Genomic DNA, 13,239 nt, shown 5'->3' with positions numbered 1-13,239 from the left:
TGTGGAGTTTGCACGTTCTCCCCGTGACCTGCGTGGGTTTTCACTGAGATCTTCGGTTTCCTCCCACACTCCAAAGACCTTCAGGTTTGTAGATTAATTGGCTTGGTATAAATGTAAAACAATTGTCCCTAGTTTGTGTAGGATGGTGTTAGTGTGCAGGGATCGCTGGTCGGCACAGACTCGGTGGGCCGAAGGGCCTGTTTTTTTTAGAGATACAGGCTCTTCGGCCCACTGAGTCCACGCCGACCAGCGATCCCCACACATTAACACTATCCTACACACACTGGGGATAATTTACACTTACACCAAGCCGATGAATGGACATACCTTGCCCTTCCATGCTGTATCTCTCAATTAAGACTTGTTTTCAAGAGAGAGTTAGATTTATCTCTTAGGGCCAATGGAATCAATGGGTGTGTGAAAAAAGCAGGAACGGGGTACTGATTCTGGATGATCAACCACACATATATTGATTGTCGGTGCTGGCTGGAAGGGCCGAATGGCCTACTCCTGCACCTATTTCCTATGTTTTTATGTTTTAAAAATAAACTAGACATATTGAAGTGAATATTGGATCTCAAGGTTTAATTCTTCCTGTAGACAATTCCATTAAAAAGAATATCTGTTTAAAGAGACCTTCACAACCAAACAGGCAATAAAACACTGTCTGGGAATATTCAGCCTGGTTCATGCAGGTCCACAAATAGCCTTGAGAGAGATGATCAGATAAAATGCTTCACTCATGTTGATTCAGAGATACATTTAGTTTAGTTTATTGTCACGTGTACCGAGGTACAGTGAAAAGCTTTTGTTGCGTGCTAACTAGTCAGCGGAAAGACAATACATGATTACAATCGATGCATTTACAGTGTACAGATACATGATAAAGGGAATAACGTTTAGTGCAAGGTAAAGCCCGCAACGTCCGATCAAGGATAGTGCGAGGGTCTCCAATGAGGTAGATCGTAGTTCAGGACCGCTCTCTTCGGTTACTTTGGTTGGGCTTTGCTTCAATGACTGGTCTGATGATGGGGTCGCTGACAGTGATGGACTCAGTGAGTATTGGAGTGAAATGAGATCTCAGCTTACGTGACAGTGGGGAATGAGATGAGGTTCAGGTTTCTGATTCTCGCCTGTATTGTGTGAATATTGTTGGGATTAAAATACATTTTTGAATTTAGTAGATTTTGATTTGCAATTACGAGCTGCACGGTGGTGCAGCGGGTAGTGTTGCTGCCTCACAGCGCCAGAGACCCGGGTTCCATCCTGACTACGGGTGCTGTCTGTACGGAGTTTGTACGTTCTCCCCGTGACCTGCGTGGGTTTTCTTCGGGCGCTCCGGTTTCCTCCCACTCTCCAAAGATGCACAGGTCTGTAGGTTAATTGGTTTGGTGTAAATTTAAGTTGTCCCTAGTGTGTTTAGGATGGTGTTAGTGTGCGGGGATCACTGGTCAGCACAGACTCGATGGGCTGAAGGGCCTGCTTCCGTAATTTATCTCAAAACTAAACTAAACTAAACTAAACACAGTGGTGCAGCGGTAGAGCCTCAGTCTGAAAGACATTGTTGCCATAGAGGGAGTACAGAGAAGGTTCACTAGACTGATTCCTGGGATGGCAGGACTTTCATATGAAGAAAGACTGGATAGACTCGACTTGTACGCCCATTCCTTCTCTCCAGAGATGCTGCCTGTCCCACTGAGTTACTCCAGATTTTTGTGTCTATCTTCGGTTTAAACCAGCATCTGCAGTTCCTTCTTACACACTATGATACGCACATACTAGGGACAATTTACATTTATGCCAAAGCCAATTAAACTACAAATCTGTGCGTTTTTGGAGTGTGGGAGGAAACCGGAGATCCTGGAGAAAACCCACGCGGTCACGGGGAGAACGTACAAACTCCGCACAGACAGCACCCGTAGTCAGGATGGAACCCGGGTCTCTGGCGCTGTGAGGCAGCAGCTCTACCCGCTGCACCACCGTGCCGCTGTGTCACGTACAGGCAGTCAGAGGAAATTTAACTTGGCATCTTGTACGGCACGGACATTGCGGGCTGAAGGGCCTGATCCTGTACTGTACTATTCCATGCTTTATGTTTTTTCCAATGTAATCAAGGTATCTCTTTAAAGCAGGCGGTTTTGTAATGCACTATATAAAACTGACAACGTGGGCAGTATTGATCCCACGGGACTGTAGAGCGTTTCTCCAGCATCGCGGAGTTGAGAAGATGTAACGTTATTGTGTCAGTCTCATTAAAATAGGAGCTGTCAGCCTCACACCTCCCCCTCCTGCACACAACCACACATACATCGCAGCGGAACACTGCCTCGACAAGGCCAGCAGCATCATCATAGACCAGTCTCACTCCATCTACACCTCACGCTGCCTCGGCAAGGCCAGCAGCATCATCCAGTCTCACCCCGGCCACTCCCTCTTCTCCCCTCTCCCAGCAGGCAAGAGGTACAGAAGTGTGAAAACGCACACCTCCAGATTCAGGGACAGTTTCTTCCCGGCTGTTATCAGGCAACTGAACCATTCTACCACAACTAGAGAGCGGTCCTGAACTACTATCTACCTCTTTGGTGACCCTCAGACTATCCTTGATCGGACTTTACTGGCTTTACCTTGCACTAAACGGTCTTCCACTAAGATGATAGACACAAAAAGCTGGAATAACTCAGCGGGACAGGCAGCATCTCTGGAGAGAAGGAATGGGGACATTTTGAGTCGAGACCCTTCTTCAGATTGAAGGACCTCTTAAACACCACTATCGTATCTGCCTCCACCACCACCCCTGGCAGCGCGTTCCAGGCACCCACCACCCTCTGTGTAAAAAAAGCTGCTCCTCAGATACCTATTAAATCTTTCCCTCCTCACCTTAAACCTGTGTTCTCTGGTTCTTGAGTAACTCAGCGGGACAGGCAGCATCTGCGGAGAGAAGGAACGGGTGACCTTTCGGTTCAAATACCTTCTTCAGACCTGAGGAAGAAGGGTCTCGACCCATTCCTTCTCTCCACAGATGCTGCCTGTCCCGCTGAGTTACTCCAGCATTTGGTGCCTAGCCTCTGGTTCTCGATTCCCCTAGGATCAGGTTCCCAATGTTGGGGGAGTCCAGAACCAGGGGCCACAGTTTAAGAATAAGGGGCAAGCCATTTAGAACGGAGACGAGGAAACACATTTTCCCACAGAAAGTTGTGAATCTGTGGAATTCTCTGCCTCAGAGGGCGGTGGAGGCCGGTTCTCTGGATGCTTTCAAGAGAGAGCTAGATAGGGCTCTTAAAGATAGCGGAGTCAGAGGATATGGGGAGAAGGCAGGAATTGGGTACTGATTGGGGATGATCTGCCATGATCACATTGAATGGCGGTGCTGGCTCGAAGGGCCGAATGGCCTACTCCTGCACCTATTGTCTATTGTCTACTGTCTATTGTCTACTCTGGGTAAAACATTCTGTGCATTCTCTATTTCTTTCATGATCTTGTACACCTGTATGAGATTAAAGTCAATTTTACTGCAGTGATATGAATTTGCCAGCAGCGATACACTTAAAAAGAACACACAATACACAATAAGATTGAACACAAACATCCACCACAGCATTCTTCACTGTGGTGGAAGGCAACAAGGTTCAGCCCGTCCCCCTCCTCTGTTCACCCGTGGTTGGGGCCATGACCCTCCGTAGTCGCCGCTACAGACGGCGCGATGTACAGGCGGTGGAACACACTCCGCAGCTTGGAGGTCCCGAATCGGCACTTCAGGATGTTACAGGCCGGCGGTCGGAGCTCTTCTCCGGCGATTCCCGGCGAGGGATCCGGGTGGTAAGTCCACGCCGCGCCCGCGGCTAGAAGCTCCGCAGGCCGCGGCTTCAGGATGTTACAGGCCGCGGGCCGATATCACCCCTCATCCACCTGCATTCTTGCACCATTCTGGTCACCGAGCTTGACTGATCGTCAATGTTATTTATTATTGATGACGACATGTTTCTGTGTGAGTTATGCGTTAACGGGGCTGTTACACTGCAGCGTCTCATTGACGATTAAATGCACTAGATTCGTGACAACGTACATCCCTGCTGGGGACGTCAGTAACTGCTCCACACACCCTGAAGAAGATAAATTATTTTTGAGCTTCAATTATTTTGAGACACTTTTGGAAATTAAAGGTAACGGATGTGATAAATCTCCAGTCTTATCGAGACATTGTCTTAAAAACAAATCGTCAGTGCTTCTGTTTATGAGACAGCTTGAATGTACAGATCAATCATCGCCGTGCTTGTGAGATGGTGACGGGAATGCCTCGCTGCTTCTCCGGATTGATCCCAGATTACTCCGGCGTCTGGTGAACACCGGTACATCTGCCGGAGGAACCGAGCCTTGAATCCGTCAATCGGGCGGCGAGCGGCTGGGACCCGTTTTACATCAACGATCGAGCTGTCCATTCCCAACGGATGTAAAGAGATTGTCAAACCTGCCGTTGCTCATTGGAACTGCGGGCGTGAAGGGGAGGGAGGTGTCGGAGATGGTCCAAGTGAACTTGAATGCGGGATGGGAATTGGTGGTGAATGAGGATAGGGAGACTCAAAACGTCACCCCTTCCTTCTCTCCACAGATGCTGCCTGACCCGCTGAGTTACTCCAGCACTCTGTGAAACGTCACCTATCCATGTTCTCCACAGATGCTGCCTGACCCGCTGAGTTACTCCAGCACTCTGTGAAACGTCACCTATACATGTTCTCCACAGATGCTGCCTGACCCGCTGAGTTACTCCAGCACTCTGTGTCTATGTTCAAGACATGACAATTCTGCCGTGTTTGTGCCAAGTCAGCAGTTACTGTCCTGATGTTGAACAGTTTTAATCAATGATGGCAATAAAATGATGCTGCAGCACATGTGTACGGTGTTTATTGATGACACTGATAGACACTCGACATCCGGTATATTTCTTCCTCTGTGATGTCAACGTATCTGACATGGACATTTTTCAAGGGACTATTCATTTCCTAGACACTAAACACCGGTTTGTTTTGTCACCTTTCAAATAAACAATAAGACACGAATAAAGATTGTGATTTAAGTCAGTTGTGCACTGAATTATCTTCTGGCAAAGCCTCGTTCACTGTGGCGTTCCCAATCCATACCATACTGATGCGACGTAGGAAGTATTTAATCGGATGCATCACAGCTCGGTTTGGGAACAGCTCCATCCAAGACCACAAGAGATTGCAGCGAATTGTGGACGCAGCCCAGACCATCACACAAAGGGTCTCGACCTGAAACGTCACCCATTCTTTCTCTCCACAGATGCTGCCTGACCCGCTGAGTTACTCCAGCACTCTGTGAAACGTCACCTATCCATGTTCTCCACAGATGCTGCCTGACCAGCTGAGTTACTCCAGCACTCTGTGAAACGTCACCTATCCATGTTCTCCACAGATGCTGCCTGACCCGCTGAGTTACTCCAGCACTCTGTGAAACGTCACCTATCCATGTTCTCCACAGATGCTGCCTGGCCCGCTGAGTTACTCCAGCACTGTGAAACGTCACCTATCTATGTTCTCCACAGATGCTGCCTGGCCCGCTGAGTTATGGTGCAGCAGCATCTATGGAGCGAAGGAAATAGGCAACGTTTCGAGCCGAAACCCTTCTGGAAATAGGCAACGTTTCGGGCCGAAACCCGGAAGGGTTTCGACCCGAAACGTTGCCTATTTCCTTAGCTCCATAGATGCTGCTGCGCCCGCTGAGTTACTCCAGCACTCTGTGAAACGTCACCTATCCATGTTCTCCACAGATGCTGCCTGACCCGCTGAGTTACTCCAGCACTCTGTGAAACGTCACCTATCCATGTTCTCCACAGATGCTGCCTGGCCCGCTGAGTTACTCCAGCACTCTGTGAAACGTCACCTATCTATGTTCTCCACAGATGCTGCCTGACCCGCTGAGTTACTCCAGCACTCTGTGTCTTTTTTCATTTAGTTTAGTTTATTGTCACGTGTACCGAGGTACAGAGAAAAGCTGTTTGTAAACCAGCATCTGCAGTTCCTTGTTTCCCAATATTCCACATCATTCCACTTTAAAATTATTTTCATTCTTTTCTCCACTTATTAGCACAATTTCAATTGGCTAATTAGTTTTGTTCAGAGGCACAGCATTGAAATGGCCCTTCGGCCCATCGAGTCTGTGCCGACCAGTGATCACCCTGTACACGAGCATTATCCTACACGCACGAGGCACAATTTACAAATTGTACCAAAGCCAATTAACCTCCAAAACTGCACGTCTTTGGAGAGTGGGAGGAAACCGGAGCACCCGGAGAAAACCCACGCAGGTCACAGGTACATAGAAACATAGACAATAGGTGCAGGAGTAGGCCATTCGGCCCTTCGAGCCTGCACCGCCATTCAATATGATCATGGCTGACCATCCAACTCAGTATCCTGTACCTGCCTTCTCTCCATACCCCCTGATCCCATTAGCCACAAGGGCCACATCTAACTCCCTCTTAAATATAGCCAATGAACTGTGGCCTCAACTACCTTCTGTGGCAGAGAATTCCACAGATTCACCACTCTCTGTGTAAAAAATGATTTTCTCATCTCGGTCCTAAAAGACTTCCCTCTTATCCAGTACAAACTGCGTACAGACAGCACCCATAGTCGGGATGGAACGCGGGTCTCTGGCGCTGTGAGGCAGCAGCTCTACCCGCTGCACCACCGTGCCGGGCTACACTATGCTGGGTGGGGGCGGGGAGAAGCAGGAGTGTTGTGTGTTGTGACTGTGTGGGGACGGAGGTGCTGAGCGTGTGTTTTACCTGACAGGTTGACACGGAGGAGCTGGACCCTCGAGGACGGACACCCCTACACCTGGCCGTCACCCTGGGCTTCCTGGAGTGTGCTCGAGTCTTGCTGAAACATGGTGGTGACGTCAGTAAAGAGAATCATAATGGCTGGACAGGTAACGCTCACTGGAGGGCCAGAAATACCCTTCAATCATCATTCAATATGTTTTATTAACCAAAATACTTCTACGTTCTATGATAGATTGAAACATAGAAACATCCTTGTAAATCTTCTCCACATCTCTTCCAGCCTGATCACATCCTTCCTTAGTTATCTACACCTCACGCTGCCTCGGCAAGGCCAGCAGCATCATCAAGGACCAGTCTCACCCCCGGTCACTCCCTCTTCTCCCCTCTCCCATGGGGCAAGAGGTACAGAAGTGTGAAAACGCACACCTCCAGATTCAGGGACAGTTTCTTCCCGGCTGTTATCAGGACATAGAAACAAAGAAAATAGGTGCAGGAGTAGGCCATTCGGCCCTTCGAGCCTGCACCGCCATCCAATATGATCATGGCTGATTATCTAGAAACAGTACCCCGTTCCTGCTTTCTCTCCATATCCCTTGATTCCTTTAGCCCCAAGAGCTAAATCTGACTCTCTCTTGAAAACATCCAGTGAATTGGCCTCCACTGCCTTTTGTGGCAGAGAATTCCACAGATTCACAACTCTCTGGTTTTTCCTCATCTCCGTTCTAAATGCCTTACCCCTTATTCTTAAACTGTGACCCTGGTTCTGGGCTCCCCCAACATCGAGACCATTTTTCCTGCATCTAGCGTGTCCAATCCCTTAAGAATTTTATACGTCTCGATAAGTAGGGTTTCGCCCCAAAATCGTGTCACCCATTCCTTCTCTCCAGAGATGCTGCCTGTCCTGCTCAGTTACTCCAGCATGTTGTGTCTATCTATGTTCTATGTACTGTTGAGGTCTAATTCATTAGCTTCTGCCGTAACCAGGTAGAGTATGACTCCCACGACAGATGCTGCCCGACCCACTGAGTTCCTCCAGTACTTTGTGTTTTGCTCAAGATTCCGGCATCTGCAGTTTCTTGTGTCTCCTCTTGAGAAGCAGAATTCTAAACTATACCTTGCACAACCCTTCAGTCTGAAGAAGGGTCTCGACTCCAAACGTCACCCATTCCTTCGCTCCATAGATGCTGCCTCACCCGCTGAGTTCCTCCAGCATTTTTGTCTACATTCGATTGTTCCAGCATCTGCAGTTCTTTCTTAAACACAACCAATAGTTTCAATATGATGAAATATTGTAAGAAAGTTCAGAAAATAATGCACAATGCTGGTGAAAAAGATAGAAAAACTGCTTGATTAGTGTAGACTTTAGAGATACAGTGTAGAAACAGGCCCTTCGGCCCATTGAGCCCGTGCCAACCAACAATCCCCGCACACTAACACTATCCTACACACACTAGGGACTATTTACAATTTATAACAAAGCCAATTAACCTACAAACCTGCACGTCTTTGGAGTGTGGGAGGAAACCGGAGCACTCGGAGAAAACCTACATGGTCACGGGGAGAACGTACAAACTCCGTACAGACAGCACCCATAGTCAGGATGGAACCCGGGTCTCTGGCGATGTGAGGCAGCAACTCTACCCGCTGCACCACCGTGCCGCCCTTTGCCAGTTGCCAAGCTACTCTTTTGGAAAATGGTACGTGGGCTTGGGAGATGTAGCCATTCCTGAAGTTCTGCCATGTTTTAGCTGATAATGAACACAGGTGAAGATTCCTGTTGGAGGCTGAGGCTCAAATCCCAAAACGTGCAACTTGTTTCTGTGGACGCGGCCAACTGCAGATGCTGGAACCTTCAGCAAAATACAGAGTGCTGGAGGAACTCAGCGGGACAGGCAGCATCTGTGGAGAGAAGGAATGGGTGACGTTACCGCTGAGTTACTCCAGCACTCTGTGAAACGTCACCTATCCATGTTCTCCACAGATGCTGCCTGACCCGCTGAGTTATTCCAGCACTCTGTGAAACGTCACCTATCCATGTTCTCCACAGATGCTGCCTGGCCCGCTGAGTTATGGTGCAGCAGCATCTATGGAGCTAAGGAAATAGGCAACGTTTCGGGCCGAAACCCTTCTGGAAATAGGCAACGTTTCGGGCCGAAACCCAGAAGGGTTTCGGCCCGAAACATTGCCTATTTCCTTAGCTCCATAGATGCTGCTGCACCCGCTGAGTTACTCCAGCACTCTGTGAAACTTCACCTATCCATGTTCTCCACAGATGCTGCCTGACCCGCTGAGTTACTCCAGCACTCTGTGAAACGTCACCTATCCATGTTCTCCACAGATGCTGCCTGACCCGCTGAGTTACTCCAGCTTTTTGTGTTTGTCTCAAGCTTTGACCATGATGTGGCCACATAGGGTGCTGAAGAGGGCAGTGAATCCAAAAGTGGGGACCTCGAGTTGCAGTTTAGTTTAGTTTAGTGATACAAGGCCCTTCAGCTCACCGAGTACCTGTTCAAATGTATTTTAAATGTTGTTATGGTACCTACTCCAACTACATCCTCTGGCAGCTTGTTCTATATTCTTCTACGCTGCCGTGTGCTGGGGCATCAGGGCCAAGCTCATCAACAAGCTCATCAGGAAGGACGGCTCTGTCCTGGGGGTGGAGTTGGAGTTGGTCTTGGAGGGGACGATGCTCCTCAAACTGCAGAGCATCTTGGACAAGATAGCTCACCCCCTCCGTGACACACTGGTCAACCTGAGGAGCACCTTCAGCAACAGACTGGTTCCACCAAGATGCAGCACAGAACACCACAGGAGATCCTTCTTCCCTGTGGCTATCAAACTGTACAACTCCTCTCCCTTCTGTCTTGGGGTAGACTGACTCGTATCGTATTGTATTGTACACCACCTTTTGTGTGGACAAGTTACTCCTCAGGTTCCTATTAAACCTTCCTTCACTGGGAGCAGATCAAGGCTGCATGCTCAACCCCCTGCTGTACTCACTCTATACTCATGACTGTGTAGCCGGACATAGTGCAGCTTCGTCAAGTTCGCCGACGACACCACTTGGACGAATTACAGATATTGATGAGTCAGAGTATTGAAGTGAGATCTAGTAGGCTCTCAAGGTCAGTAAGACCAAGGACCTGGTTGTGGACTTTGAAGAAGGAGGTGGTGCAGCGGTAGAGTTGCTGCCTCACAGCGCCAGAGACCCGGTTCAATCCCGACTACGGGCGCTGCCTGTACGGAGTTTGCATGTTCTCCCCGTGACCTGCGTGGGTTTTCTCCGGGATCTTCGGTTTCCTCCAAAGACGTACAGGTTTGTAGGTTAATTGGCTTGGTGTAAATGTGACCTGTCCCTAGTGTGTGTAGGATAGGGCTAATGTGCGGTGTTGCGGGTCGGCGCGGACTTGGTGGGCCGAAGGGCCTGTTTCCGCACTGTATCTCTAAACTAAATCTAAAAGAACAGTCAGATAAAGTGTCACCAATTTTGGAAACATACGATCAATAAGCGTCAGTTCACAGCCATTAAAATCCATTTTTAATAGACTAATTTCCTTCCACTTAACAGCTAAATGGTTCTAAAATGTAGTCAGAGAATGTTGATTATTGTGTAAAAATTGATGGTCTTTTTTCAGTCTAAAATTCACAGATGTCATATTTTACTGCAGAATATTATATTTATGAACTAAATTAAGATTTAATGTCAATAGAACTTATTGAAACAATTCATTATTTGAAACGTTGGAGATTACCTGCAATTTGCTGTGAATTTAGAACAAAGTGCGTTCAGATACTTTCATCGACTGTGAATCAATGTTCACAAGTTCACAAGTTATAGGAGCAGAATTAGGCCATTCAGCCCATCGAGTCCACTCCGCCATTCAATCATGGCTGATCTCTGCCTCCTAATCCCTCCATTCTCCTGCCTTCTCCCCATAACCCTTGACACCCGTTCTAATCAAGAATTTATCTATCTCTGCCTTAAAAATATCCACTGACCTGGCCTCCACAGACCTCTGTGGCAATGAGTTACACAGATTCACCACCCTCTCACTAAAGATATTCCTCCTCACCTCCTTTCTAAAAGAGCGTCCTTTAATTCTGAGGCAGTGACCTCTGGTCCTAGACTCTCCCACCAGTGGAAACATCCTGTCCACATCCACTCTATCCAAGCTTTTCATTATTCTGTAAGTTTCAATGAGATCCCCCCTCAACCTTCTAAACTCCAGCGAGTACAGGCCCAGTGCCGACAAATGCTCTAGGTATGAATACCTTGTTGCCACATGTGAGATGGTGAACCTTGTTGATTTACACACACAGGGTATGCCAAGAGTCACCACATCAAGGGCACCAACAAAGTTACAAAGTGCCCTCCTTTGTTCCCCCCCCCCCCCCTTCCGCTGTGTTGAACAGGGTGCCATGACCCACTCTTATCAGCCAGCACATAATCTGTACCCCCCCATCCCCTTCATATCTATGGGCCTATACAAAGGTCTCATAAACACCACTATCCTATCTGCGTCCACCACCACCCCCTGGCAGCGCGTTCCAGGCACCCACCACCCTCTGTGTAAAACAGACTTGTCCCACAAACCTTAAAGCTATGCCCTCTGGTATTTGATATTTCCACCCTGGGGTGTAGGTTCTTGGTTCTTGGTTTCTTGGTCCTCCAAAATATTCCAAATGGAATTTAAACTGGAGGTGTGGAAGGGAGGGCTTAAGCCAGAAAGGGTTATTGGGAAGAAAGAGCTACTTTAAATTTAGTTGCATCTGGTTGGGTAACTATAGTTGGGTGGAGATTATTCCATGCTTTAATTGTGCAGGGGAAGAACGAATTGCTGTACACATCTGTCTTTGTAGCTGGGATCACAAATTGGATCGAATGCCCTCGTCTGCTCCTAATTGGTTTGGGTTTGGTGTAGGTCTTGTAATCTATGTCGAGCTGACCATTTAACATTTTGTAAAAACAGGTCAAACGGTGAGCTTCACGTCTGTCTGTCTGACTGTCTACCCTGTCTACGCCTCTCAGAATGTTATATACTTCTATCAGGACTCCGCAGAATCTCCTTGGCATCTTCCCCAAAGCCTCACATCCTTCCTGTAATGGGGTGACCAGAACTGCACGCAATACTCCAAATGTGGCTTGACCAACATCCCGTACATACAGCTTCCTGGCTCTTATACACTCTCACAGAAAGGCCCCGAGTTTAGTTTTACTTAGTTCTTCAGTGTCATGTGTACCGAGGTACAGCGGAAAGCTAAAGATAGACACAAAATGCTGTAGTAACTCAGCGGGTCAGGCAGCATCTCTGGAGAGAAGGAAGAGGTGACGTTTCGGGTCGAGACCCTTCTTCAGTGAAAAGCTTTTGTTTGCCTGATATGCATTTAAAGTAAAGACTAGACGTGATTACAATCAAGCCGCCCACAGTGTACAGATACAGGATAAAGGCTGCAGCATTTAGTGCAAGATAAAGTCTGCTTCAAGATAGTTCAAAGGTCTCCAATGAGGTTGCTAGTAGCTCAGGACTGCCCCCTAGTTTGTGAGAAGATGTTTCAGTTGCCTGAAAACTGTAGAAACTGTAGATAGACACAAAAAGCTGGAGTAACTCAGCGGGTGAGGCAGCATCTCTGGAGAGAAGGAATGGGCGATGTTTCTTCAGAAGGGTCTCGACCCGAAACATCGCCCAATCCTTCTCTCCAGAGATGCTGCCTGACCCGCTGAGTTACTCCAGCATTTTGGGTCAGACAGCAACTCTGGAGAAAAGGAAAAGGTGATGTTTCTGGTCGAGACCCTACTTCAGAACTGTCCCTGAATCTGGAGGTGTGCGTTTTCACACTTCTGTACCTCTTGCCCCGATGGGAGAGGGTAGAAGAGGGAGTGGCGGGGGGTGAGACTGGTCCTTGATGATGCTGCTGGCCTTGCCGAGGCAGCTTGAGGTGTAGATGGAGTCGATGGAAGGGAGGTTGGTTTGTGTGATGGTCTGGGCTGCGTCCACAAGGCTGTGATTTCTCGCAGTTTGGGAAAGATTGTGGCCTTAAAGATTTTAACAGGATAAGTGCCTCCATGTCATTAAGTTTAATAGTAACAAAAGTACTAGAAGAAGTCGTGTTTAAGCTTAATCCATGTTGCCACAGAGTCGTATAATTGTGTGGTTACAATCGAGATGTCTATGGATGTGACTCTATGATTATGTGTGAATCTATTTAGCTGTTGGTGACGCAGTTAGTGTTACAGAGTCTGGTCGCAGACGGCAAAATATTTTGCAAGTTGTGTTGCACTCTCAATTAAAAATGACCTTAATTTCTCGACAAAAAAGGATTATTTCTGGATCTTTAGCTGCGGATATTTGCAATTAAGTGGAGGAATCACAATAGACGCCATTGATTTCTGCTCCGGGCCGGGCATTAAATGACTCGCTTCGCTCAGCTGTGAATGT

At 47.9% G+C, this 13,239-nt stretch overlaps 1 protein-coding gene across 2 annotated transcripts in view; it reads left to right on the top strand.

Moving 5' to 3' along the window:
• ankrd13b (ankyrin repeat domain 13B) overlaps window positions 1–13,239 on the top strand; it is a 118,796-nt gene that overhangs the window by 68,097 nt on the left and 37,460 nt on the right. For both annotated transcript variants that reach the window (XM_033046309.1, XM_033046308.1), the window contains exon 2: window positions 6,813–6,948. In XM_033046309.1, the coding sequence (XP_032902200.1) occupies window positions 6,813–6,948 (136 nt within the window). The remainder of the gene's footprint in view (window positions 1–6,812; window positions 6,949–13,239) is intronic.

Source organism: Amblyraja radiata, chromosome 28 (genome assembly GCF_010909765.2).
Source record: "Amblyraja radiata isolate CabotCenter1 chromosome 28, sAmbRad1.1.pri, whole genome shotgun sequence".
NCBI lineage: Eukaryota > Metazoa > Chordata > Chondrichthyes > Rajiformes > Rajidae > Amblyraja > Amblyraja radiata.
Note: the sequence above shows the minus strand (reverse complement) of the source record. Positions and strands in the feature narration are given on the sequence as shown.